The sequence below is a fragment of the Taurulus bubalis genome (assembly GCF_910589615.1).
Source record: "Taurulus bubalis genome assembly, chromosome: 9".
Taxonomy (NCBI): domain Eukaryota; kingdom Metazoa; phylum Chordata; class Actinopteri; order Perciformes; family Cottidae; genus Taurulus; species Taurulus bubalis.
This window is the reverse complement of record NC_136597.1, coordinates 12,754,691-12,779,800: the sequence shown is the minus strand read 5'-3', so window position 1 is coordinate 12,779,800 and position 25,110 is coordinate 12,754,691. Positions and strand designations below refer to the sequence as shown.

The window sequence follows — 25,110 nt, the reverse complement described above, 5'->3', positions numbered from 1 at the left end:
ACAAGTAATAAGACATGCCAGAGTGTCTTGGAAATTGGAAAAAGGAGATTCTATAGGCGACAGGAAACCAAAGAAAAACACACATGTGGAGACACACATTCAAAACCTCATATTGATTTGTGTTCATGATAAATGGTGAAAGCGCAGGAGAGGAGCTCATGATCGTGGATGCACCATCACCGTTTTCTATGACACAAGTTCATGAAGTTCATAAAATGTAAACACAATATTTATATTAAATCACAGTGATTACACAGAATACCGTATAAAGTAGTAGTAGTAGTAGTAGTAGTAGTAGTAGTAGTAGTAGTAGTAGTAGTAGTAGTCTTACAGTTTACATTACATACAAACAAAGTAAGCAATGTTGATGTGGTCAGTGTGGCATAAGTCTGGACCAGGACAAGCACAATGAATCAACTCATATTTTCTCATATCAAAATCTACGGGTCTGTTTGATCACACGTTGCTCGTGTTATTTGCAATATTGTTTCGTGGAGATGGACCATTATTCTTTGTAGTAATTCCATCAAAGTAAGGTCATCCACCAACTGGGGCAGGCTGCGTCACAGGTTTGGTTAAAAGGTCAAAACAACAGAGTCTTAAAGGTTAACATCCTGCAGCAGCAGAATAAAAGTGAGACCCTTTCCTTTCATTTTGCTTTTAATAGTGCTTTCCCATTATATTTCACGTCACAGCCATTGAAATTTCTCTCCACATCATTAGCTGTCAGTCTCTCTTTCTGTCTCCCTTCAACACACATACATCCACACTCACACTCACACACACACACACACACACACACACACACACACACACACACACACACACACACACACACACACACACACACACACACACACACACACACACACAGGTTCTTGTCAGAGGAGGAGCGACATCAACGTTGGGTTACTTTCTGCTTCTCTCTCTGCTCCATTGTGTCCACAGACGTGAGGGTAACATGGACCAAACTAAAACAGCTCATCCATGTCATTCCCAGCAAACAAGGTAAGAAAACATCTCTCTGGATTTGTTCCAAACTACCGCAGACAAGGACACATATTTACATACTTATTTAGAAAAGGACCATAACCTAAGCAACAGCTACTTGAAGCAGATATTAATATCTGTAAGGTGAGGCACCAGTAGAGTCAAGTATATTTTGGCACCTACAGTCAGAAATATGTTTCCTTTACTTTGCTTTCTTATTCTGTAAAGTAAAAAACGCTTAATTTCAATTATGCTGACTCAAATGAAGGCATTCTTGTGAGTCTAATTGATGTATTACAAAATGATCCACTACAGAAAGATGAAGCAATATCAAGGTAACATTACAATATTGATTGCATGTCACTACAAGACAATGTGATCCGTTATTGATTGAAATTTTAGCCTCCACACGCCGTTTCAGCTTCCTGAGGATGCTTCTAAGAATTGAACAGTAGAACTGGGGTTTATTGTTCCCTAAGGCTGTTTTAGAAATGTTTATCATCATTGCTGAAAGGTTTCAATCAGCCACCAGCATCAGGTCCCGACTCTGGATTCCCCGGTCTCCCTGCTCCCAAGGAATCCCCCTGATTACGCTACATTTGTGTTTCAGAGGGAAACTAGATTTCAAACAGCTTCTGCCTGAAATCTTGTTTTTTAATCTTTGTTCATTACTACTTCTGTCCCCTGAGCTTGACTCCCTTAGTCAACTCTTGTTAAAAGGTTTCACAGTTTAAACTCCCTTCTTTGTGTGTTATTTCTTCTGCATGCTATAATTTAAGATGTCATTTGTAGTCCTTCCCACACTGTTCACTCTATAATTTGACTTGTTATTTGGTTTTATTATTTTTCCTTCCCCTACACTTTTTTTCTTTCTGGCTCCATGGCAATGCTGGATTGAATATTCAGTGTTTCTTTTCTCTTCTGTCTGTTACACAGCTGTGTGAAGCCAAAGCTCAGGTTGATGTGAAATGTCCCACTCTTCAGATTCAGGACTCCGCTGAAATCACAACAAACGTGTGTGGCATCCCGACTTAACTACTGCATCAACCTCAGGAACCTTTGCTTCAAAATCAAAACAAAGAAACAAATTAGTCAAATGTTGCTTTCACAAATTAGACAGTGTGTGACCTCAAACAAAATGTATGTACTGTATTTGTTTTGGTCTTTCTTTCGATGTCATATGCACACATGTGTATTTACAAGCTTTACAGCTGCTGGAGTTAAGATCCCATCTGTGCAAACATCCAAAATGATGTTACAGACTTCCCGTTTGAAATATGTTTGTCCTGGAAAAATATATTTTATGAAAATAAACATTTATGAGATAGGAATCTCTTTTTTAATTAAATAATAAAATACTAGAACTCTTTGATCCCTGTAATCGTTAAATCCTCCTTTTGATGAAACTGTATACTGTACACTCTTGTCTCTGCAAACAAGCCCCTTCTCATCTGCCAGTCACAACTGATTCTGCAGCGGACTGTTGTATCGTTCATGATATCAAAGACATACAGATTTTTTAAAGCCGAGCTCAGCCTGCCAGTTGAGTACTACTAGAAGCATATTACCGGTACAGCTGTTGCAGGCAGCATCTGCTGGATCTAATTACTATGTTTCTGTGTCTGTCAGAGAAATACTGTTTGCCTCCCTGACTCTCCAGTAGCCCTGGATTATAATTAGGGAGGTCCAGTAATGTCGGTCTTATTAGTGTGAATGAAGGGAAGAAGTGAGGACGGACTTGTGAGCAGGTAGTGATCTCCCACTCAACTTCACATCAATCAAATGGGAGCATCTTTACACTAGCGTATTAGACAGCTTGTTTATATATGTTTATGTTGCCATGTGTGTATGTGTGTGTGTGTGTGTATATATATATATATATATATATATATATATATATATATATATATATATAGATCAAAGATTTTGATGTTTGAAAAAAAAACAGGAAAAAAGTAGTGAGGTTACCGACCGCAACTTTAATATTTTACTCTTATAATGTCGATTTTGACTACAGCATTCAGCTGATTTTAGGGAAACAAACATAAGACAGAAACAATGATCAAGCTTGTGAACATAGTGGAACATTATAGCAAAAGCAGAGCTAAAAGAGAGCGATGTTTGGAGCTTCATTGACCAGACTCCAAATGCTCAATATCTGATGGACATGTAAATAAGTAGCTCTTTGCTAGCTAGTACCTCATATCAACCCAAAAGGCGATAACATGTTTGTGACGTTTTTGCTGCCCCCCAAGTGGCTTAAAAATCCATTATTGCAGGTTTACAGTATTTAAAAATGCTAATACTTCAGGATTGCAATTGTAATCATTTTTACTGATACTTGATAGTTCTTCCACCACTGCTCTGGAGGACATTGCATTGACTCACAATAATTTCCCGGAGACAAATCTTATGTCAGCAATTGCTGCTACAAGCCTTACTCTGAACCTAAGCTGGAGCAGTTGTACAAGATTGTAAAAGCCCCTGAGGCAATTGTGTGATATATAAACGAAATTGAACTGAATTGAAGCCAAATCTCAACCCTAAAATGTAAAAGTTACCTGTGTTTTGTCCCAGAATGAACGGTCTCTGTAAAGGACCGGTTCGTAGGATTTAGTGGCATCTAGCGTTGTAGTTACAGATTGCAACCAACCAAATACCCCTCCTCTCATTCTTCCCTTTCAGTGCAAAATCGTGGTAACGCTGGTCACCTCGCTCAGAGACCATCCTTACCATAATAGCATTACTTTAGGAGCAATGAAAGTTAGATGGCGATAGAACATTTTTGCACTTTGTTATCACAGTTCGAAGAACTACGGTGGCCTTCATGTAGCGTAAAATTGCAAAAGGCCTTGATAAAGACAGTTTGGTTTGACCGGTCTGGGCAACTGTACAGACATGGAGGTGCAACATGACAGAGTGAAGTGGACCCGCTCCCTTTCTGGCTCATTCTAAGCTAACGGAAACACAACAATTCACTCTGATTCTTTGGCAAAAATCTTATGCAGTAATTTTAAATCGAGACCAAAAGGTCTTAACAAGTCAAACCTAAGAATCACAGGCTGTCAAGACGAGGTCCTGAGAAAAGGCCCAGAATGGGTCTTTGATGAGTAAGTGATAGAGTTAGAGATGATGTAATGAAGTTTCATCTGGCTGTAAGAGCAGGAAGTAAGCATCTCTCAGGTACAGTATGATGTTATCAAGTGGCCTAATGGAGTCACTTACATGGTTTTAGCAGTATGCAACAGCCTTCATGGTCTCAACTAAGTGTCTTTACATTGATTTTCTGATCAGAATACATCAGTTAATCACATTGCTACGCTGTGTAAATTGTAGGTCTATGATATTTCTTGGTTTTTAACATAACAATAACCGATGATACATTGCCTTAATTGTGGTGTTTTGCTGTCTGTTTGCTTGCCTGGGGACATTTTGTATACACACCCATTATATATAAATATATATATATGCTTTTATGCAGAGCCTGTATTTTTAGCGTAGGTGGAAATCTGTCTGTACACATACTGAAATAACTAAGAGATGTTAGTAAATTACTCCTTTATGCCTTGGCATTTTTGTATTTGCGTACACGCTTAAGGGGCCTTTTGTGTCTTCCAAGAGCTCTGTAGAGGTGTAGGTGGCCTTGTCCCATGGTCTCATTCAACCTGTTAGGTCATATTTAAGAAGAATTAAGACTTTAAGGTCACTTGTGATGTTAGTGAAGAGAGTAGCTTTGCCAAGAAAGCCAAGTCATACAAGTCTAAAGATACCTCAAACTAAGTATCAGAATCAAACATGGTTTCAAAAGTCACTTGGGATAATAGCCTCTCCAAGCTGATTATACAATAGCAGCTGATTTACAGACTGTGCAGATTCCAGCCCTCCTAATGTGTTGTTTCTGATATGAGTATGAGGGACACTGCTGTATCATTTAAACACAGCTGCTGCAGCCCATATTTGCTCACCTGGGCTGTTTATCATTCACACCTTGGCAAAGTCATGAGCTCAAAAACCCACAAACACCTGCAAAATGTTTACACGCTGAAAGCTACAGATCATTTTGCATCAGAGAGGAGTGCACACAAATACGAACACACTGGCATCACAAAAAGGCTAAATGCTTTTAAAAAAGGCTGATTACTTCATAATCTTTGTGTTTATCAGGTATTGTACAGATATGATTTGAGCCTGAGACGGATATCCAAAACCAGACAGCATGGAGACTCTGAATTTCTCCCACACCACCAACATCAGCAGTGTTAATAACACCAGCCTCTCCTCTGGAAGCCCGTACTCAACTGTGGAGATTGTTCTCATCGTCCTGGTGGCTGGATCTGTGAGTCTGATCACCATCATCGGAAACATCCTGGTCATGCTGTCTATAAAGGTTTGTTTTTTCTTGTTTTGATCATCTATGATTAAAGTTTCATCTCTAAACACCTTGAAAAATACACCAAGACTTAGAGGTAAGAATACAGCATGTGCAACTGTGAGAGGTAATCTAATATGAGAAAACACACATCATCATAATCTAATATGAGAAAACACACGTCATATCGCACAAAAAAAGATTAGCATCTGACAGCCTGCCCCTTGTTGTTTCTCTAAAGGTAAACAGGAACCTGCAGACTGTCAACAACTACTTCCTGTTCAGCCTGGCCTGTGCAGACCTTATTATTGGCATCTGCTCCATGAATCTCTACACTGTCTATATAGTGATTGGCTACTGGCCCCTGGGAGCAGTGGTGTGTGACCTGTGGTTAGCTGTTGATTATGTTGTCAGCAACGCCTCAGTCATGAACCTGCTCATCATTAGTTTTGACCGTTACTTCTGTGTCACCAAACCGCTCAGCTACCCGGCCCGCCGCAGCACCAAGATGGCAGGTCTGATGATTGCTGCGGCCTGGGTCTTGTCCTTCGTCCTCTGGGCTCCAGCCATTTTGTTTTGGCAGTTCATTGTGGGCGGGAGAACCGTGCCGCCAGGTGAGTGCTACATCCAGTTCTTCTCAAACCCTGCAGTGACGTTTGGGACAGCTATAGCAGCTTTTTACCTCCCAGTGGCCATCATGATCTACCTCTACTGGCGCATATCCAAGGCAAGCCGCAGCCGGATGAGGAGGGACAGCAGGAAGACTTCCGGTACCAGTCTGGGAGAAGGCCCCTCTCACAGCCAGGAGGAGGGTTGTGAGCGCCAGAACAACAGCATCATAACAAGAGAAGCTCAGGTGGAGGCTAACGATGGGAAAGAGAAGGAAATATTGCAGAAGCAGAATGGAAGTGGACCCTGTCAGGAGGAAATAACTGACCAGGTGGACTCTACAGAGGACAACAACCACGCGTCAACGTCCAAGGACACTGTGGCGGCGGCTTCATTACAGAAAGGTTCCAATGGTGGGAAAAAGACAAATCAAACACCTTCTCCAGAAAACTCAGCTGTTGACAGACAAAGTCCGGCCGCAAAGACACTGTTTAAGGTAAAGTTGTTTAATGTGTTAAAGCTTTGACATTGTGATTCAGATGACTAAAGAAAACACGAATTCAATCAGACTCACAGCTCCAGGCCTCTATGTATGGCTGTCGGTCGGTCAGTCCACCAATCTGGTCCACACGGAAATCTTTCAACTATCAGATGAATTGCTGTGAAGGTGTGTTCATTGTCCCCTGAGGATGAAGCTTAATTACTTTAGCGACCCCACTGACCCTCAAGCACCACCAGGACGTTCACATCTGTTTTTGTGTGAAATGTGTGAACTTTGGTGGTCCCTTGAATTATAATATGTACTACATTTTTAAAATGCGTCCAGTAGTTTATTTAGATATCTGCAAAACCTAACACGTTCCCATCAGCCTCAAGTGTACTTTCTGTTTATTGTTTTTTAGCATGCTTAAGAGAAAAATATATCCATTGTTATTCTAACATTGCCATGCATTTAGTTTAACGCACCGCTGTGCATAAGTGCTAGCATAAATGTAGACACTTAGTCTATATATTTGAACAATACTGAAAAAGAATTGTTCGGTTTTCTCATTTTCCTTTTAATAATCTGCTTAAACCAAAACTAGGCTGAAAGAGAGTGAATATTGGACATACATTCGCCACGAAACTCAAAAAGAAAGCTAATGTTGCTCCATGTCTGTGTAAACACTTTGCAAAATGTCAAAGTTGTGTTTGCAGCTTGTTCCAAGTTGCCAAACAAAATGAACTAGAATCACTTTAAAAACTTTAAATTGAAAAACATCCTCTTCTTCTACTCTCTTTTCTAGGTGACAAAGCAGAGTGCTGTGGCAAAGTGGAAAAGGAAGGGCCTTTCTTCCAGGGAGAAAAAGGTGACCCGCATCATCATGGCCATCTTGGTTGCTTTTGTTGCCACATGGACACCGTACAACGTGATGGTCCTGATCAACACCTTCTGTACCATCTGCATCCCAAACTCTCTCTGGACCATCGGCTACTGGCTCTGCTACATCAACAGCACCATCAACCCGGCCTGCTACGCTCTCTGCAACGCCACCTTCAAAAACACCTTTAAGCACCTGCTGGTGTGCCAGTACAAGAACATACGTACAGCGCGATGAGGGCGAAAACAGTGACCCATGTTTGTGATGGAGTCAAACTATTGGGATGACTCAGAGATGACTAAAATGATGTTAAAATATAGACTAGTTGTCTTCTTATTGTGCACTCCATTTATTTTTCAATGGAACGTTTTCCAACTGTCACGGCAAAGGAAACTGTGTTTTATAAACGTACCACACGTTTAACTTTTCAGGATTTTGAAATACATGCTAAGGTATTCTAAATCGATGCATTCTGTTAGAAATGCGGTTTATTGTGAAGAAGTACATTTGATTGAGTGTCAGTTGGGGATTTAGTACACAAGATATTTTCCTCTTTGATCCTGCTACAGAAGCTTGTGCATTATGTTTTTTGATATGCAACCTCTTTTTACAGTAACATTGTGGTAAATGTGATAGCTTTTTGACCAAAACAGTGATTATAAGATGTATAAAAAGTATAAAAATAAGAAGAAGATAATATACTATCGAATGAGACACTTTATTGTTATTATTAAGTGTTTGAGCTGACATGGAGCTATGAAACAGGGGAAAAATTGGTCTGAGTGAAGCATTCTCTTCAAAGTGAGTTAAGAAAAGAGAATAAAATACAATTAGCAGCTGTAAACTGTGTGTGTGTGTGTGTGTGTGTGTGTGTGTGTGTGTGTGTGTGTGTGTGTGTGTGTGTGTGTGTGTGTGACTGCGAGACAGCTGATATTTTTCATATTAAGATAATGACATCCGTTATCCATGTTATTGTGAAATTATCCCAAATGTGATATTTGTCCATATCTTTCCCTCTTCCGTGTATTAATACATGTTTTCCATGAATAAAAGAGATAATGATGGAAAATGTGGTTTCGTGTTTTCTTCGTCTTAATCTAATATGTGCTCTGAATTTAACTGGGTTAGTGCAAAGAGTCGATGCAATCTGATTTATTGGCTCCACCATCCCATGAACACCTTTGTCCAATCACTGCTGGCCTGCTGCCTGACGAGAGGAATTACACACTGCAGCACAAAAAAGTGCTGTACTGCAGTAACGTGTGCACTGGAGGAAAGAGGGGAAATCGTGAAGAGCAGAGCAGCATATCTGAAAAATAGAGCTGCACTTCAGTTAGTTTGCAAAAACTTAATCTTCAAAGGAATGACAGACGGCCAGTAACTGGTCCATAGTTGAAAACAACACTTACAGTAAAAAAACAAAACAGCAAGTGCAGGTTTGATATAATGCTCCACAAGACATTCGATTTGTTTAATTTTAAACAAATCGAATGCCTTTTGTACGTGTCACCATCTAGTGTGTCATCTCTACAGAAGCAAAACAGGAGTTGTTTTTGTCTCAGGATTAATCAAAACTATAGCTCTATTTGACCTAGCTAAAAGATAGCAAGCTAAAGAAGCAAGTGCAATAGATACTTTTTGTTGGCTAAGTTTTGTATCTAACTATATGCTAATTTCCTTTTCTTATTGATTCTCGCTTCTTTTTGCCACCTCCATTCTAAACAAGAATAAAGATGATGAAGGAAAGTGAGCAAAGTTGTATCACTAAGAACATTTAATTAAAAGTGTAAAGGGTCCTATAGTAAACAACTTACTGCCCACCAGGCCATTTTTAAACCTTTCCTAATTTAGCACCAGAGTTTGAAATTCCTGCACTGGATAGAAATGAGGAACAGAGAAATATTTGGAGAGAGAGAGAGAGAGAGAGAGAGAGAGGGGAGGGGGGGTGTGTGTGTGGGGGGGGGAGGAGAGCGGGAGAGAGAGAGAGAGAGAAAGAGAGAGGGAGAGTGGGAGAGAGAGAGAGAGAGAGAGAGGTTAACTTCTTCTCCTGTTTCTCCTCCTTCTGGACTGAGGCAGAACAGAAGAAAACAAACTAGACTCTTCCCACACTTCTCACACTGAGGAAAGAAAGGACAAAAGGTTTCTCTGTCTCAGCGGTTGGCAACTCCAGTGGACAGCTGTGGGATGATTACGCCCTCTAGTGGAACAAAACACACGTCTTTTATTGATTCTCCTGAACCTGAAGGCTCACTGGCAGAACACTGAAAGCTAAACTAACCTTTGCATCACTAGTTGCAACAAGCATTTGTTAGACATTTGGGATGTGTATCGCACTGTGAAGGAGAACTTTTCCGAATATGACCTTCTGTGTGTTGTTACTGTGTGTATTTACGGCAAACTGCACAATTAGATGGATGACCGCAACACAAAAATTTAATTTCTTAATTAAAACAACAAATCTATGTGTTATAATGACTCTCGCCACAATTATTATCCACTTCCTTTTCACCAAATGTAACCTCAACTAAAAAGGTCAATGGAGGTTCACAAAGTGTCATTTCTGTCTTACAACACCAGCAGGGCTCATAACAGGTTTGCTTGCTGTAATCGTTCCTCCAGGAGCACAAGAACAAAAGGTTTTTGTTCTAAGCAATATTGTCTGAACCTGATATGATGCTTCAGCAATCTGAGGAAGAAACATCGTGTGGGTAAAAAATTATTCTTTTTGTTACTGCAGTTCAGTGAGAAAATACAAAGAGTGGAATTATTTGGCAAAACGTGTTGCAATGTTCAGACAGGAACCGGTTTTAAGACCTTAATGAAAGCACGAGCTGAAACACCTAGGTCAGACGATTTCCCTTACCCATGGGAGAACCTTTAACAATTGTAAACTAAGGTTATCATACATCATCAACAATCACCATACCCTGACAGGTAAAACCATATCAAACTTAAAACCTTAACATAATGTATTTCCATTCTAATAGCAGTCTTTTTGAGACACTTGTATATCTGTGTGCCTCTCGTCTTTCAGCCTTGCAGTAGACGCGTAAAGGGCATTGGTCGTTACCATGGGGACACTATTGATGCTGGTGGGGTTTAATATAAACACCTGACCCTGCCTGTTGTTTACAATGTAACCCTCTGTTTGCATTGCACTCATGTCTTTGTGCTCATTGTGACTTGAGCAAATGTTATCAAAGACAACACAAAAACAAGAAGTGGCTCTGCCAGTCTACGCCGGAGGTCTTGAGTTTAAGTGCTTCTCCATTAACCGGAGACCTTTCAATACAAAAGACTACATTGGGGCACATGTTGACCTTTTCCTACATGGCACTTTGGTGGAGGTGAGTTGCACTTTCTACCTTGTACAAACTGCATGCAGGTCTAATTATCTGCTTTACATTCAGTTAAAGTTACCGAAGAGCTGCTGCTGTTTAGAGTAAACACACGTGTGCATGTGGGCAGGGTATGGCCGAGCCGTCAGCTGCTCTGCGGTCTGAACACTAATTCACTGCATTACTGGCTGCCAGTGGAGTCATGGCCGAGGAAAGGGACCAGACCGGAGCCTCCCGGGAGGACATGCCACTACCCGATGAATATCCGGAACCTCATGTGGTGAATGGAAAGGCAGAGGAGGAAAACACCAAACATCAGTCGGTAAAATGCAGCCCCAACCTGCTGCAGATGCTGAAAGCAGCAGAGAGCAGGAGGACACCTCAGGGCCGGGACGGGTGGCCTGTCCCGGAGGGGTCTGGGACAGGAGAGCTGGTGACTGAAGCTCTGAAGACTGACATGGTGAGCAAGGAAGCTGCTACATTTCCTGACTTTGACTGCTTTGTAGGTCAGGCTTGTCAAGACCAAGACATGATATAAGGTGTGAGCGTCTGTAAGTGTTCTAAACCAGAATCGTGAATCTGCATATACTCAGGCTGTTAATGATTTTAGATGTGCAGGCCTCTGTGAATGTTTGACCAGTATTCATACACACATATGTCACTCATGTTGTCTCTTTGAAAAGACAGAGTAGACTAAAAGGGGAAGTGTGATGATGTCACACATCAAAGTAGGATTCTTAGTTGATTAATCTCTTGTTGAGACTTGTTGCTGCTACTTTTATGTATGTGATTGACTATGGTGATGTTTTATTTATGCATGCATCTTCTCAAGGCCTTCACTCCTCTGATACTTTACATCATGGAACATTGAGATGCTAGGAAAGGTTGGCCTGCATTGTCCTTATGTAGAAGGCAATCCTTAACTTGTTTCCTTCATATCTATGTATCTGAAATATGCTTGAAGCTACTGTCTCCTCTCTGTGAATCTATCCCCAATTTCCCCAACGTCCGCCTTGAAATGGGAAAAAGGGGCTTCTAGGTGCGTTTCTCTAGCAGTTTGAAATTTGGTGCAGACTGATTTGGGTCGAGGAGAGCTAGCCTCTTTAAGTGTTTAAAACAATTCTAAAATAGATCGAAGGTTTTGGAGGAAGGTACATTAAGTTAGATAGTTAGATAGATAGATAGATAGATAGATAGATAGATAGATAGATAGATAGATAGATAGATAGATAGATATATATATAGATAGATAGATAGATAGATAGATAGATAGATAGATAGATAGATAGATAGATAGATAGATAGATAGATAGATAGATAGATAGATAGATAGATAGATAGATAGATAGACATTTGTGTTTGTCACAGTAGCAAGCAACGTTACATAGAACAAATATCGGAATGGAAATACTCAATACATACAACAAAACTCAATATATACAACAAATTAGCAGAGCGTATTCCTTTAGGAAACTAAACAGTAAAGAAAGTGCAACTTTGGCTAAACTATTTGCCATCCTGTGATCCAGAATATAAATGCTGTGACATGGACTTTCATTGTCTGTAACAGTGATGGTGAAACTCTGACTTATACAGTTAAGTCCAGCTGTCTATTTACTTAAAGAAGCCTCTTTGCTGCTGTCTGTGTCTCTGAATGTACCGACACATAAGACTTGTGTTTGTTCACTTTTCTGCTTCCTCTGCCCCTATATTTCACTCTTCTTTCTCTTTCTCTCTCTCACTAACAGTCTCTGTCATGAATGTATGTTCATGTATGTACATTACTCTGCTGTCTATTTAATGGAAACCCTGAGAGCAAAGTGCACTTTACATACATACTCACATACATCTGTGGCCTCAAGTACCACTTGACTGAGCTTATGTTTCCTTACAACTCTCTTTCTTCTCTCCATCTCTAACCTGTTCTTCTATATTTTCCCATAGTTCCCCTTCCTATGTGAGCCTCACAAAGACTCATTCACTCTCTCTCTCTTTCTCTCTCTCTCTCTCTCTTTCTCTCTCTCCTCTCTCTCTCTTCTCTCCACCCATCACCTGGGCCTAAAGGTGTGGCATAAAGCGTGACTCTGCGAACTCTCTAATCAGTTCAACTGCATGACTCTGCAGAGTGACTGTGGTCAGTGTGAGAGCAGCTCTACCAGCATGAAGAAAGTGTACAGTCTAGTGAACATAACTAAAGCCAAGGACCAGGAGGCAGTGCAGTCCATCTGCATCAAGGTATCACTGCTTTTGTTTTAGGAGCGCTGTTACTCTCTTTATTTTGGAGTTGCCTTTTAGGCAGCGAGTCAGGTCTTCATGTTAAATGAGTAATTTGTAACCATTACGTTGTTTTAATGGGGGTACTTGAATAAACTTTACAATTAACTCTTACCTGTTTTTAACCACTACAACTGTGAATTACCTGAGTTTGATTGATTGAAATGACAAAAAGTTGAAGAGAAATGCAAATTGTTTCAGGTTACGTATCAATGCAGAAATGGTTTCCCAAGAGGACATTTTTTAGACATTACCCACAGCCATTTATTAGCTTTATAGACTTTCATTGTACTTTCACAGTAGCTGGCTTGGATTCAAACCTGTTTCCTGAGCCCTGAAGAAGATGGTTTTGTGATCATTAAGTTAACTTTCCCATTGCCTCAAGTCACAGCTTAATGTCTTCTCATGTTAAAGATTAAGCAGCTCCTTAATCGTTCCAAGAAGCCAATACTAGAACAAAAATAAATACATTTTAGACCAGTGTGTCTTAGTATCTGTGTGTGTGTGTGTGTGTGTGTGTGTGTGTGTGTGTGTGTGTGTGTGTGTGTGTGTGTGTGTGTGTGTGTGTGTGTGTGAATATAGTAATTTGTCCTAAATTCAGGATTTCTTATATAGACTTGTTATGTTCTGAAGTTATCAATCAGGTCAGCAAAGTGGATTAATTTAGATTTTACTTTCAACCATTTATCAACCAATCAAAGTGGAGCATCTTATAAATCAGTAAGATTAAGAAGAAGAAGAAAAAATATGATTGATTCAGGAACAATATGTTGTAAAACAAATATGCATGATAAAGTGGAGTTACTGCAACTACGTTATAACAGTGATTTATCTCACTAAAGTCAAAGGGAAGCAGAGGGCTGAAAAACTCCCACAGAGATCCTCGTTACAAAACGATCAGGAGCACTTCATGTGTAATTGCTCCTAATGAGGATTTGAGGACTCAGTTTGACAAGCAGCATCACATAAAAGATGCCTCTCGTAATCCTGACTGATAGTGATTGAAGCCTTTCTCCAATTCAGCTGTGACAAAGTTAGTTATGAGTGAAAGACTTGTCAGTTGAATATATGGAGACTTTTAAGAGAAGCCGAATTTCACCTTTTTGTAACCCTGGCTCGTTTTTTTATTCCAAAAATGTCTAAAAAGAGGTTAAAGAGAAGAGCAACAGCACCTACACATTGCACTCCTGAAAGGGGGTTTCAACTGATTTGTATTGTACTTTCATGGGGGAACTTTAGAAGAAAAAAATATCGAAATCTAACATCATGTCTTTTAGTCCCTAGTATGAGCCAATCTCTGAAAGAACTGGATCCTACATTTCCCAGAATGCTATATAATAGCCACTTTGGTCAGATCTTAATGTCCACATCTTTCAAACTCTCATCCAGTTTGTAACTAAAACTTTGTGTTCAAAATTGAGATAACCTTGATGACATCACCATGACTCCATGAGGGTTATTTTTCCTGGGTCCTCCAGAGCCACATATGCATGATACAACTGTTTTACCAACGGGGTCGTGCTCCCTGCAAGTAAACTGCCCTGTATGTGTTAAATCTGTGGAGTTCCCCTTTAAAAACATTCTTATATAAATATTTGCTCCAACAGTGTGTGTAAGTATAATACACATGCAGTAGACTTTAGTTTTATATGCAAATCCTTTCTGAATGCAGAGTTGCTAACTAAATGATCCCATCAAGCCTCTGGCCCTAAAACTTCAAACTCTCAATGCACTTTTTGGAGGTGGGGTCAGTGAGCGGGTGTGTCTGAATTTTTGCGGAGCTGGACCTGAAGCTCAGGCATCAGAGTCAGGCGAACAGCCAGGGATCGGACATGGACAAGTGGGACTCCTGTGGCAGCAGCCTAGCCTTCAAACAGCCACACTGGACGGTGAGACGGCAGCAGATGTACGGGGATGCTTCAGTGCAAGATACGGGGATTTGTGATAGTGACAGGTTGTGAGCAGAGAGGTGGGACTTTACGAGATAGTCTGCTGTGAAGGGTGGTGCTTATGTGCAATTTTGACTATTATGACTACATCAGGTCAGTTTTAAGCATATAGTTGGTGAGACTTTATGTTTGTGACGTGCAGGGAAGTAACAACCAATATAATTGGTTTACTTTGTGTGTTTTTGGGCTCCAAAGCAAATACAGATCACTGACCAGAAGCAGGAATTCAACAACCGTACCTCCAACACTGGTCATCGCTCTCTGTCTCATTCCATCTCACAGTCGTCTACAGATAGCTTCGGTTCAGGTATGGAAACATGCGAACACACGACACACGACACACATACGCTCTCAAGTCTGATCACATGTCTTTGATACATAAACTGAGCTGGTTCTGATCCCAGCAGCACGAACACCAGAGGCCCCGGGGATTAGTCTGGGTGCTTTCTCCTTCAGCTGAATCTTAATTAAAAGAAAAAGTCTTTCTGAAGAATTAAGTCTCTTTAATTTGGTCATAATCGGCTCTGTGAGCCTTTCTGAAACGTGTCATTCACTGCCAGCGTTTATACAGACTTCAAAGGCTCAGAGATAAGACTCTAGAATTTGACTACAGTCTTATCTCTGAGCAAAACCAGAGCTAATTCAAAACTTTCATGCTTTCCAACAAATCATTTGTCTCTGTATTACTCTATTATACTTCAACAGTTTGTTTTTGGACATTATATTGTATCAGCTGATTGTTCTGATACACATTGCTTGATGTCTGTGTTGCAGTGTGCAGTGACAGCTCAGAGGATGAGACCTCTCCCAGAGACAAGCCTCGGAGGACCTCCAAGGGCCTCTCTGACTTCTGCATCAAAAACATCAAACAGGCAGAATTTGGACGCAGAGAAATAATAATTGCACAGCAAGGTAAAGACAAAGAGTCGATAACAAAATACAAACAATGTATGTCCTACCTGCCATTCACTGCACCATGTGCCTGTAACAGCAATAAAAAAACATCCATCAATAAAGTGAGCTGAACTCAATCCCAGTCAGACCAGCTAGTAGTACTGAAATGACTGCTGCGGAACCGCCATGTCTCTCAAACTGAATGAGACTCTGTCACTGTCTGTGACATTTAGAAATGCCAGCACTGATGATCCTGAGGAAAGGAGCAGGTGGGGAGAAGCCTCTGGCTGGAGCCAAAGTGGCGGGCTGCACACACATCACTGCACAGACAGCGGTCAGTTCAACGCACACACAAAAAATATTTAAAAAAAAACAAATTTGGTGACTCTGTATGTGTTTTGTCTCTTGCAGGTGTTGATTGAGACTCTGTCTGCGTTGGGAGCTCAGTGTCGCTGGGCGGCCTGTAACATCTTCTCCACTCAGAACGCTGTTGCTGCGGCTCTGGCTGAAGGAGGTACGACTGTCTCTGCAACCGGCTCCTTCAACCTGACTCGTCCGATTTTCTTTAATTACATCACCTGCTCTGTCTCTCAGGCACCCCAGTGTTTGCATGGAGAGGAGAATCAGAGGACGACTTCTGGTGGTGTATTGATCGATGTGTCGGTGCTGAGACCTGGCAGCCCAACATGGTACTGTTATCAATGAAGGAACTCCTAATTAATTTCAAGATTGATGGGCCAATGTTTGAAAATATTTAACTGTAGTTTATTACAGTGAAATTAAGTTTGGTTGCATTTGACCAGTGAAGCTTGACTATTAAAATAAAATCAATATGTTCTCAAGGAAACTTGACAGTACAAAACTATATTATTATCATTCCTACATGTATTTTGTCTAATTATTTATCAATTTTGGATTTAGATTTTGTATTTTTCTTATTTTACCTTACTGAGTAAAGACTGTCTCCTTCATCTTTGCGTATTAGACAATAACAAATAGTATGTGACATTCAGCAAAACAACATTTAAAAATGTCAATAGTAGTGTTTATTTCTGAATATAATATATAATACATACACTGTTCATTTAAAGATTTGTGAATTTCTATTTTCAATTCATGTCAATTTTAATTGAACACACTAGATGGATTTGCAGGGATAAGTGTGAATATAATTTGACTTCATGTTTGGTTCAAATCTGCCCTTAATGACTTTGTTTAACTACTACAGATAGAAAGGTTGCATTGATGATAGAAGAGTTTGGCTTTTTTCCCTTTCAGATTCTGGATGATGGAGGCGACCTGACCCACTGGATCCATAAGAAGCACCCGAGCCTGTTCAAGAACATCAAAGGCATCGTGGAGGAAAGTGTGACGGGAATCTATCGGTTAGTTTTTTTACTTGAAAACTTGAATGATGTTCCTACAAAGTCCTTCTCCACTTCCCATATGCGCGCCTCCCCACCTGTGTTTCAGGTTATACCAGATGTCAAAGGCAGGCCGGCTGTGTGTCCCGGCTATTAACGTTAACGACTCGGTGACAAAACAGAAATTCGACAATCTTTACTGCTGCAAGGAATCCATACTGGACGGGTAATGAATCACATTGTGAACGTTTGGCGATAGCCCTTGTGCAGTACAGAGCCTGACTATGTTAATCTCTTCTGTCAGGTTGAAGAGAACCACTGACGTCATGTTTGGAGGAAAACAGGCGGTGGTGTGTGGATATGGAGAGGTCAGTGAAATAATGAATGTTCCCAGTGCTGCTGTGCACATGTGACATACATGTCAGCAGCTTTGCCTCTTTTCTCTCTTCTGGCAGGTTGGCAAAGGTTGCTGTGCTGCCCTAAAAGCATTGGGCGCTGTGGTGTACGTCACGGAAGTGGATCCCATTTGTGCCCTTCAGGCCTGGTATGAATGAGTGGAGGAAGCTTTCATCAGCACTCTTTCAATGGCTCATTGTAGCAAAACATTATGAAATACGTTTTAGTAAATGTGACCCCTTTTCTCTCCTCTTAGCATGGATGGCTTCAGAGTGAATAAACTGAGTGAAGTGGCCCGACAGGTAGACATGGTCATCACCTGCACAGGTAACTGCTGTCTTCTACGCAGTAATATTATCTGTTGTTACAATTATCAATATTGTTGCAGTTTGCTTCATCTCTGTTTCTCTGCAGGCAATAAAAGTGTGGTGGGAAGGGAACATCTGGACAGAATGAAGGATGGCTGCATACTCTGCAACATGGGACACTCCAGCACCGAGATAGATTTGGTATGAACTGTGCGTGTGTTTGTGCATGTTTGTATTTTATTTGATGTGTGTGTATGTACACCTGTACATACATTTTCTTTTGACTCTTTCCTCTCAGGTGAGTCTGCGGACTGCAGAGCTGAGGTGGGAGCGTGTGAGGCCGCAGGTGGACCATGTTATCTGGCCTGATGGCAAGAGAATCGTGCTGCTGGCTGAGGTGATAATACTGTTATTATTGTTGTTATTATTGTTATTATATGACATATTAAGGCCATAATGCTGATGGGTTGAGCATCCTGAACAGATCTAAATTCAATGTATTTTGTATAGCTCAAAATCACAAATTACTAATTTGCCTCAGGCTTTACAATACACATACAATTTACCTGATCACTTCACTTCCTAATTAGAGCAGGTGTGCAGCAGGATAGACAGAGGGATACTTTAGGACTATTCTATATAATTATTTGAGATAATACACTTTCAGATGTGTTAAGGTTATCATGAGTGGCTGCTGTCACATCACAGTATGTCATGTCAGTTTTTCAATTTTCACTCAGGGCCGCTTGCTGAATCTGAGCTGCTCCACAGTGCCCACATTTGTCCTCTCCATCACCGCCACAGCTCAGGTATGGTGATATGTTTTATGTTCAAGGTATTATTCTTCCTTACTTGTATTGGAGAGGAAGTATCTGTGGCTCTGTCTTGTTGAGGCCGATGGTCGTCACCTGCAGTTGTTTTAACACTCACAGTTGTTTGTCAGGCTCTGGCTCTCATAGAGCTGTTCAGCGCTCCAGAAGGACGATACAAACAGGACGTCTACCTGCTGCCGAAGAAGATGGGCAAGTCCTCATCTTAAATATCCTTCAACAGTCATAACCTTTCCTGTTTGCCACATGCATATACATTTAATTCAGACATGACAAACACTCCATTTTTATAATTTCAGATGAATATGTGGCCAGTCTTCACCTGCCAACATTTGACGCTCACCTCTCGGAGGTGACTGATGAACAGGCCAAGTACCTGGGCATCAGCAAGCATGGACCCTTCAAACACAACTACTACAGGTGAGGACATATGCTTTTCTTACAAAAAAACAACACTGAGACATGATTTTTATGATCTAACATAATTATTTTTTTAAAACAGGTATTAATTAACCTTCTGGTGGAAACCTCTCAGTCCTGCAGACAAAGCACTGACACCCTCTACGGCAGTGGTTCTCAATCTTTTTTCAGTGATGTACCCCCTGTAAAATATTTCTTCAGCCAAATACCCCCTAACCAGCACAAAGCATTCTTAGTTGAAAAAAAGATGTAATACACAGCGATGTGCCATCAGTGTCTGATTTAATATAGAATATATACAATTCAGTTTATGAATTTACACTTATATTTGATTGAATATGTATTAATTAACTATTTTTAAAGGATTTTTGAATGAATGTTATGTTTACATATATACAGAAAAATCTCCCATACCCCCTGGAGTGCCTTCCCCCATTTGAGAACCACTGCTCTACGGGCTGAGTCCTAGCCAGACACATTATTGTGGTGAGACACTGGACTTCAGACTTTTGTTCACTGTGTGTCTGTACCATTTAATTTGTTATTGTGTGTTACACTGTTCCTGGTTTTAAATGTTCACAATGTAATCACAGGGAATTCTGAATTGAAACTAAAAGAGTTAAAGTTAAGAGAAACACAAAATGCTGACTGGGTTTTATTCTTCTGCATGAAATAATAACAACACCATTACTTATTGAAGCAGTAACATATGTTTAAACCAACAAAAAGTAAAAGTTGACATCTCAAAAAATTATCAGCAGTCTTTGTTTTCTAAATATCTTCTGATTTATCAGTGAGAGTAAAACACATTTTAAATAGCCTGATGCTCTATGATTTATATCTAACATTACCATGTTTACCTAAGCCTCATATTAACCTTAAACAAAGCCTGTGACTGTCTACTAACAGTCAATTAAAATTAACAACTGTACTTGACAATCAATTTATTGGTAGTTATCTGATTCCTGTTGTTTAAAATGTATTGATTTCTAAAAGATGGTTGTAGTGAAGCATGCAAATATGATACAATAAAACATATTTGCTCTTTCTCAAAGCTTTTCCCTGCGTCTCTATCTCACAAATAGGGGATCTTAAATTTGTACCTGCATGAACTGTATTTTCTTGGTTTATTGCTCACATCTGTGGTCATTACACAACCCCATAAATACAGGTGCATCCATAATGATGTCGTTAAAATCCAAATTGCCCTCAACAAACAATGACTATAGGTAAATCTGACAAGTTGGACCTGTGCAGTCGGCTCACTTAGTAGCCTGCTAAGTGACTGTTTGACCACTTGGGGGCATAATAGCACTATTGTCTTTGAGTGACACTGGCAATGAGCATAATTTCTTATATTTTTTGGCATTTTAAGGCCTCACCGTTTTTTCTGTTATTAATTATTTAGCTCCAGTATATTTTTGAATGAACCCCCGACCCAAACAGGAACACCTCATAGTCTTTTTGTTTTTCAGTCTCCCTGAACATTTTTCTCTGACTGAAAGTCCAGCTGCGAGAAGTAATAATACCTGTGCTGTCAACTTGGTTTATTCACAAAAGCAAATTATGTTATTCTGTTAATCATCTCCCTTTACATTGCAAAAAATCTGTCAATGTTTAGACAGTAAAACACAGAAATATCTGTTGTAAAGATGCAAATACAAATTACCAGGTATATTATCAGGTATCTATTTAGGAAACCAAAAATGCAGTCATCAGTTTATAATCTACTAAATGTTTGAATGAAGTGCTTGCATCACATTAAGAAAGTAAAAAGTGCAGTCAGCCATTTTAACTCACACTGACAAAGGATCATTCAATTACTGTACTTAACGACTTCTTGAGCAGGATGATGTTGTATGGGAATATGCATTTATCATCCTTTAAAAAAAAAGTGGATTTGAGTATGATGCTGTGTTGCAGCGTATTGATAAGAGCCTTTATGAAAAGCGATGCTGTTGGTCATACAAGTAAAATTGTAAAATTAACAAATCTGGTGCATTAATTAGTATAAGTTTATTAACATATATTAGTATGCTAAAATATCTAGGATCATGGAGATAATCTTAATTTCTCAACCATAAATAAGGAAGGGAAACAGTCAGCTAAATGCATACTAAAAAGTATGCATTTAGCTGATATGTATTTTCAGCACGTACTGCAGCTGCCCTTACAAAGTGGATACTGTTACATGCAGTAAGCAAATTGGGACATTCTACTTCATCACATTGCACCTTGAACTTTGACACTCTATAACTTTGCTTACAAATCCAATGCACAGAGGATTGTGGATAATAATAGTCAGAAAAGCATGTTTGTAACTGCAAAAACCAACCTTTTGGGACCTTGTGGTATTTTTGGCATATGGCATTATGTATTGAGACATACTAAATATTTTTTTCTGGCACATTAAATAGTATGCCAGTATGAATATTGGAACACACAGTTCCTAACAGGCACATGGGAACAGCCAGAGGTCAAAGATCAGTTTGCTTGCTTCCTCACAGTCTATTGTCAACTTTACACCATTGAATGGTGTTCCACTCTGAGCCACCACCATGGACCAGACTGGCTAGTGATTACATTTCACCCAACTCTCTTCAGTGGACCCGGGCCTGCACACAGAGAAACACAGGAGAATGAGAGCCAGCAGTGTTTGCTGCACTCGTGGCAAAAGCAGTCCACAGAGTGGAGATGCACTCAGACACACTTGCCGTCAGTCTGACCCTGAATCACAGCCATCAGAGCACAGCATATGTAAAGTCCCTCTACTCAGCACACGCAAAACTATACCAACTGGGAGTCAATAGGCCCTTTTCACACAAACATTTTGACATTGGGGTAAACACAGGGTGCAATTTATTAACTCAAATTACGGTCCTAATCTATTTCGTGTGTCACACTCATTCCAGTGAGCCAGCCTGCACATTAGGCTCTGGCCCACATAAAACACCACATGCCATTGCAGGGTAAACAAAGGTGGAATTAATAACATTGATTATGGCCCTGGTATTAGGCTCGGTCGAGATGAGCCAGTCCTGCACAGAATCAAATTTATATAACACATATCAAAATGAGCATCAAAGTGTTTCACAAGCAGACATAACAAGAACAAAGGATAGCACACAATGCATATACAAGTTTCTACATAAATATAGTATAATTACAAACCCACTTTTATCAGTCCAAACAAGGTCTGCCAACTATAAGTATCCTACAGATCGGATCTAACGGGATTTAACTGTTTCTTGAACTTCCTGTTGATTCTTTGAAGGCGGCTGAAAACCGTTTTTTTATCAACACATCCCCCGCTGCTGCCGCCTGCTCTCGTTCACTTTCCAGGCGAGGCGCAGCTCATCTCTGTGTTTACTCTGCTATGCCAAAGTGGCTGCTGTGACAAGGGCCAATTAATGTGAAGGTGAAGGATACAGGTCGACCCCGCTGCTCATGTCCCACACTGTCCTGATACCCATTGAACTGTGCAAATAATTGTAGATAGAAAAATGTCTAACCTAGAATCTATATATGTCGAGAGGGTTTTTGAAGTGTTGCAGATATTCTCCACTGGTCATTTTATTTAAGAGTCCTTGTGTTTTCTGCCTTTCTGCTGTGACTATTGGGTTGGGAAAGGTGTATTTGACTGACATTGTATTGTTAAAAGTATGTGTTGACTAGTAGGCAATGCCTTTTTAAAAACATACATCTGTAGAGTTTGTCAGCCTCATTTGCTTGTGGATTAGTTTAGTGTAAAAATACATATGTGTGTGTGTGTGTGTGTGTGTGTGTGTGTGTGTGTGTGTGTGTGTGTGTGTGTGTGTGTGTGTATTACTTACTGTACATTCACTCGGTGAATAAGTTTTGGTTCCTGCTATCCTAATAAACTGTCCCAAGTAAATCCAGCCAGTCATATGACAATCATTATCTGTTTTCCTCAATTGTTGCATCCTGTCTGTCTCTGATCCTGAAGTCCTATAAATACCCAACAGTCCCTGGATTACTGTAATCCAGAGTCTCCCAGTGTTTGTGTGTGAGAGCCAAGGCATGGCTGAAGATCCTCATTGAACTGTGTTTCAGGAGGGCAACACCAGAGTGACTGATCCCCTCCTCCTCTTCCTCCTTCCTCTTTCTAACGAGTGAAACAAATTGTATTAATTTACCTCAAACGTCTCATTCCCTCACGCCTGTTTCCAAGAAATTAATCGGTGTTTGAATCTAATTTTGTCCAGTCTTTCATCCCCTCTGACACATTTCACATCTTCTGTATTATATGCTAATCTTCTACGTGCTGAATAAAATGCCACTCACTACGAGGTTGCGATTTGTGCAAAATAACTTTAATATAACAGAGACGGGTAACACACAGTACAAAAGAACAGTGGAGACAATAGCAATTAAACAATCATTAGGGTGAGAGATAAATGAGGAGATCCATTGACTTCCACACCCATCTAATCTAATAACACCACTCATTCCCCTGTATTACCAGTGATGCATCTGATAGTGGCAGATGGCCGGTGCAGCCTATACTGTTGAATCTGTGTGCTTAGTTTAATACCAGTTTTAGCAACCAAGAAGTTGTGTATTAGGCTTGTGTGTGTGTGTGTGTGTGTGTGTGTGTGTGTGTGTGTGTGTGTGTGTGTGTGTGTGTCCTTGCATCCTCCCTGTTAGGGATTCTCCCTAAAGAGCTTTGATGCCTTCCCTGCATCACTACATGGTACTAATCACTCGTACCAGCTGTCAGCGTGTCGGCCTCCCTTCTTCCTCTCTGTGCGTCAGCTGGCACCACTTAACCTCACATCCTCTGCAGTCGGCCATAATGGACTCACAGCATTTATATGAAAATGATAAAAATGCATCAGCCACTGATCAATCCAACCAACACAGACACTGTACTGCCAGTGGTGTGGTTTCCATCCTCCCTTATCCCTCTTTTTGGTTTCCCCTCTGGTTTCTATTTGTTAAATATTTTCTTCCACGCTGTTTCCCTTAAATCACAGAAAGGATATTCTATACCTGCTTCAGTTAAACTATCATAAGTGAAACATTTATTGCATACAACTGTATTAAACCAAGAGACATACTACACATTTTACTGTAATTATGGAGAAATATTTAGCATCTTTGGAAACCTTGGCTTCCTCACTAAATTGTCAAATAAAATTCCAGGAACGTGGCCAGAATTTTGGAAATACTGAAGTCTTTTCTTTTCCTCTCTCAATGAATTTAACTGGTTAAAATGTTTACCTCCATAACCAAATGTTCACAATTTATTTATATTTTAGGCCTAAAACAAACAAAATGTAAGAAATTTGACTGAATAATTATAATCAGGGTAAGAGAATTCAACATGTATAGTTTGTGTGTAACTGTAGATGGTAAACTAATCCTCAGACCATTAAAACCTCTCAAATTCCCTGAAAGCCCAGTCCCTGGTAGCTACGTCTCTGTAAAGTACTTCATGACAAATGTTGCTGCTACCCTGCATCAAGAGTTTATGGTGATGTGTCTTCCAAAGCATCTCTGGAGTTTGTAATGGTTTGACACAGCACTAACATCACTTATGATGATCCTCTGCAGGAACTCATCTCAGACCTTTTGTGACGGACCAGGATCAGGTTGCACCATAAACTGAACTCGTTGCTTCTGCTGCTAAAACACCAACACTGAGGATCTACTCGAGGCTTTCAGCTGCTGGTTTCACAACCAAACGCATGAACACAATTCATTTATTGATATGGACAGATAATGGTCAACCCAGTGCTTAATGGTCTTTGTATGGATTAATGGGTTATGGCCCAATAGTTAAAATAATCCTACGCTCATATACAGTGTTTGAGGTCAAAGATTACACTTTAGTGTCAGGATCAGCTATGTGTGGCCAAGAGGAACCTGAGGGGACATTGTATCTTACATCTGGGGGAGGAGACAGGCAGGACAAAGATTATTTATAATCTCTGGGGGGGGAGTTTCCAAACCTGCAGGATAACCTCGAAATGCGAGCTGGAGAA

At 40.2% G+C, this 25,110-nt stretch overlaps 2 protein-coding genes across 2 annotated transcripts; both read left to right on the top strand.

Moving 5' to 3' along the window:
* Positions 1-5,206: 5,206 nt before the first annotated feature.
* LOC306741982 (muscarinic acetylcholine receptor M2-like) lies at positions 5,207-7,566 on the top strand (the record flags this gene model as incomplete). The annotated part of the gene is made up of 3 exons (XM_079224323.1): positions 5,207-5,377; positions 5,601-6,464; positions 7,255-7,566. The coding sequence occupies 3 exons, from the start codon at positions 5,207-5,209 to the stop codon at positions 7,564-7,566; spliced, it is 1,347 nt and encodes a 448-aa protein (XP_079080449.1).
* A 3,303-nt stretch (positions 7,567-10,869) lies between these two features.
* On the top strand, positions 10,870-19,106 carry LOC306740881 (S-adenosylhomocysteine hydrolase-like protein 1; the record flags this gene model as incomplete). The annotated part of the gene is made up of 16 exons (XM_079223119.1): positions 10,870-11,127; positions 15,086-15,197; positions 15,665-15,802; positions 16,018-16,118; positions 16,196-16,298; positions 16,379-16,473; positions 17,063-17,169; positions 17,258-17,374; positions 17,453-17,516; positions 17,604-17,692; positions 17,801-17,871; positions 17,959-18,053; positions 18,151-18,249; positions 18,593-18,661; positions 18,796-18,874; positions 18,982-19,106. 16 exons carry the CDS (start codon positions 10,870-10,872, stop codon positions 19,104-19,106), a joined length of 1,722 nt encoding a protein of 573 aa, XP_079079245.1.
* Positions 19,107-25,110: the final 6,004 nt, after the last annotated feature.